General features: G+C 40.7%; 1 protein-coding gene across 1 annotated transcript; it reads right to left on the bottom strand.

Annotated features, from left to right (window-relative positions):
- Positions 1–1,433: 1,433 nt before the first annotated feature.
- Positions 1,434–4,035, bottom strand: LOC126747734 (zinc finger protein 12-like). The gene is made up of 2 exons (XM_050456533.1): positions 2,523–4,035; positions 1,434–2,427 (listed from the first exon to the last, which is right to left on the bottom strand). Exon 2 carries the CDS (start codon positions 2,334–2,336, stop codon positions 1,512–1,514), a length of 825 nt encoding a protein of 274 aa, XP_050312490.1. The 5' UTR covers positions 2,337–2,427; positions 2,523–4,035; the 3' UTR covers positions 1,434–1,511.
- Positions 4,036–4,485: the final 450 nt, after the last annotated feature.

The raw sequence follows: 4,485 nt of genomic DNA, 5'->3' as shown, positions 1-4,485 counted from the left end.
GAGCAGAAGATGCAAATGTCTGTTTCACTTGAGGCTTCCTCGGCCATCACTTTCTGTGATGGTTTTCTCTTCAGATGGAAGCACGAGTGATCAGAGTAGTTGCTCAACAGAGGACCGATGTCTATATCGCATACGTTGCAAATTACCGATCTGGATTCGTGACAGCACTCTTGCCGCGAACACGTGGAACAACTTATCGAAATATCCAGAGCAATGTTATCCAAGTGACGTCTGAGCAACTTCTTAGAGGAGAACTCTCGGAAGCATACCCTGCAGATATTGCTGGATAATCGGATGATTTCGATGAGCCTGAAAAAACAGTGGGATGTGGGTAAAATTATTATTATCTAAGGACTTAGGTTTTAAGCAACGAGGAGATCCAGAGGGTTCTACTTCCAGAAGCCCTTTTAACTTCATAGGTCCTTGATGACAGAATTATATAAACCAGCCTTCAATGGAATAATAAGGAATGTATTAGACAAGTCCTACCTTTGAGTTTATGCTGCCTCATGAAAGTTATTCACTCGTCTTACGAACAAAAAAACATCTTAATAGTAAGTATATTGAATCCACATATAATATATACTTTCATGTGAAATCTGACACTTTAGGACAACAATGGATCACGTGTAATTCAATACTGCTTTTAAGAGATTTTCAGAAGAGTTTTCGCGCACGGGGATTTTTATTGCAAGAGTCTGGATAAGGGATTTTCAATAGAAGAAATTTTAAAACATTTTTGCCTAAAGTTTAGATCTGGAAACTCCGACAAGGAGACACTGAATCATTCTGGAGAGCGTAGGTTCAGGACCTTCAGGAAAGTGTTCACTACTGAGAAAAATTAGAACCTCTTAACCCTGAAATGACTAGATAAATGAGGTGAAATAGAGTGAGTCTATCTGGCAATAGACAATATAACAAAAACTTTTAGCAGAAATGCGAGAGTTCAGAACAACCGATGATTTAGGCATGCCGTAGATTAGTGACCTCTTCGTATAGTCTAATACGATCTCCATAACCCCTTAATCTTATTGTATATAATTTTTTCTCTTTAATTGAGCCACTTTGGCAATATTGAATTTAACGAAGACTTCAAATCTATAAATAAAAGTCAAAGTATCACCCCAAAAAATTAGCAAGAGTTAAATAACTTAGATTTTACGAGTAAGGTTTCAATTGTTGGTATTTCGAAAATAGTTCAAAATTGGTGTTACACACGAAAGGTGTTTAGAATTTATTAAAAAATCCAAAAATGCATTCATAAATAGGGTGTTGTATTTAAAATAATAAAGTTGATAGCTGCCCAGCGTTTTTCAACCAGGAAATTCGTTTACTTGTAAAAGACATTTGTCCAGACATTTCGGACACACTGTAGATATTTTGTGATGGATACCTTCGTATTAATTAAATCACCGCCAATTAAAAGCCACATAAATGATTAAAATTTTATTAAACAAAACAGAGCATTAGAAAAGTCTTTTAGATCATGACACTCTTCCAAAAACAAATCATCATCTATTATCCAGGACCCCGTGAGTTCGCAAATGGCTGTCCCTCCACTGCTTCGTAGTGAAAGTCTTCTTACATACGGAGCAGGGAAACGGTTTAACGTCCTCGTGGCTCCTCATGTGCACCCGCATGTTAAACCGCACCTTAAACGACTTTCCGCACACCGAGCAGACGTACCGCGCAACGTCCGAGTGCACTAGCTTGTGTCGTGCGAGCGCCTTCCTCCGGAAGAACGTCTTGTGACACACGTCGCACTCGAAACTCTTCTCGGCGTCGTGAGTGCGCATGTGCTCTCTAATATAAGTCGGACAAGTGAATATGCCGCAAATATCGCACACTTTGCGCAAACTCTGACGACCGTGGTCGCGGTTCTCGTGCACGCGCAATTTATTGCTCGGTTTCATTATGCCGCAGTACATGCAAAGTCCTTCCGAATTCTTCGGGAGTCTCGAGGATTTCGTGTCCGTTAAGCACTTGACGACGTTCAAGTCGTTTTCTCTGTGCCACGATTCGTGTTTAAAGAGACGCGAGGGGGGCATTGAGGAGTTGCAGTAGATGCAACTCTCATTTTCTTCCGAGTCAGTGTAATCGAGCGTCCAAGGCTCTACTACGACGTCTTCATTAACGTCAGAGATTTGAGGCTCTACCGGTTTCTGACGAGTGGATCTCTTCAGTTTCTCACTCTGGAGGCCATTTGGTTTGGTTTTTCGTTGGTGGAAGCACAAGTGGCTACAAAACGGAGGCACGACGGTGCCTCCGCAGAACTCACAACGATAATTTTGTTTATCCTCGTTCGAAACCAGCACCGGCAGATTTTTAAAGTGCATCTCCAAGCTGCGTTTAGTGGTGAACTGCTTGGCGCAGGTCTCACATTCGTAGCGATTCGTTGGAGCTACACGTTTCCTGATTGGTCTGAGCCTGGAAAAGATAATGGCTGACATTTAATGCGGCTTGGCGGTCAAAGCAAGGGAAAGGAACACGATTTTTTGCACAGAATCCCAGCTCCTACTAACCTGAAACCATATAACTCCCCTGATATCCAGAAATTACGATCAAGAGATTCGCCTCCTTACGTAACTACAGTGTACTCTGTGTATAACGCACATGGGATATAAACATAGTTATTTTATTGGACCCGCCCAAATAGTCTTATAATTTTACTGGATATAGCATACTAACTAAAATTCTAACACTAGCTGTAACGTTCAATATTTTTGCCCACTTGGTAGTCATCTGCTGGTTGTAAGGTACAAGCGTACGTTATAAGCAGAGTAATAAGTTCTGATCTTCTGTCGGGGATTCCCAGTAATCGACTCTTAGAATTTTCACAGAACAAGCGGAACCAGATGATAGGGATAGGTAGTTAGAGACTGGACGTGGAACTTGAATATTTTTTTTTGTTAAAATGACGGATAAATGCAAAACAATAAGCTTGAAAGAAAAGATAGACATCATTAAAAGTATTGAGAGTGGATTGACAAATTGCGAAAAGGAAAAATGTGCCAGAAACAACAGTTTCTACAATTTGGAGCAATCGTGAAAAAATCAAGCAGATAGGAGCGAAAATAAATCTGAGAATTAAGAAAATTATAAATCCCGTACGTCCAGATGTGGATCAAGCTCTTATACGATGGTTTGAGGTGCGAAAAGCCGAAAATATTGCTATAAGTGGTTCAATTTTAAAATGGGGACGCCACCGGACTATTTTATAAGGTGACTGCAGACCGTACACTGAAATTTAGAGAAAAGTGTGTGAGAGACAAACAATCAAAGCTGAGGTACACCGTTCGGGTTTGTGCAAATTACGGCAGGCAGTGATCAATGTAAACTTCTTGTCATTGGTAAATAGGAACGACCCAGGTGCATGAAAAATATTAAAAACCTGCCAGTTATTTATAAATCGAACAGACGCGCATGGATGACTTCAAACATTTATATTAACTATTTAAAGGAGTGGGATGAGAAACTAAGAGGTGAAAAAAGAAAAATATTGCTTCTAGTTGACAATTGTGCAGCTCATCCGAAGAATGTAGATCTGACAAATGTCAGATTAGAATTTTTGCCTCCCAATTGCACCTGTACCTGTGGTACAACCAGTTGATCAAGGCATAATAAAATGCCTTAAAATCCAAGCATTGGATAATGAGGAGACTTTCAACATAACAATTTTAGACTCTAATAAAATAATTGGGCAATCTTGGAATGAAGTTTCACAAAACACTATTGAAAACTGCTTTCGACATGCTGATCTAGTGAAATCAACCGACAAGTTTGATAACTCTCCTTTGATATAGTAGTATGAGAAATACAAGTGTTGGTTCAATAATGAAATTTATTTTTAGGGGTTTCTTCTATAGCGTACCTCCGGTTATAAAGTGCTCACTTTTTTCTCCCTAGAGGGTACGTTATAACCGGAGTACACTGTAATAAACTGTTTCTTTAGCAAAATATATAAGTTTTATTAGTAGAGAAAGCACAAGTAAACAGATCGGGAGACCTGGAGGGCCAAGACGAACTAGAAGCATCAATGTGACAACAAATGCTTATCCCTCCACTGTTTGGTGGTGAAAGTTTTATCGCAAACGGAGCATGCGAATGGTTTAACGCCATTGTGGATGCGCATGTGCACCGTTAAGTTGTAACCGAATTTAAACGCTTTTCCGCACACGGCGCATTGGTGTTTAGCCTCGTTAGCATGGACGAGCATGTGCTTCTTCAAGCCGTAACTCGCGCGAAATGTTTTAGCGCATATTGAGCATCGCACCGGTTTGGAGTCTGCGTGGATCAGCTTGTGACGGGCAATGTGTTTGGTTTTGAAGCCGCAAATGTCGCAGACGGCCTGGGGCACTTTCTTGTGCACGAGATACTTGTGCGAGCCCAACTCCTTCTTCGTCTCGAAGATCAAACGACACCTTTTGCACCGAAAGCTGCTTTTGTCAGACTCGCGTTGAGCGTGCTTCGCCTCGTGTCTGATCA

Source organism: Anthonomus grandis, chromosome 19 (assembly GCF_022605725.1).
Source record: "Anthonomus grandis grandis chromosome 19, icAntGran1.3, whole genome shotgun sequence".
NCBI lineage: Eukaryota > Metazoa > Arthropoda > Insecta > Coleoptera > Curculionidae > Anthonomus > Anthonomus grandis.
This window is presented reverse-complemented; position numbering and strand designations above follow the sequence as displayed.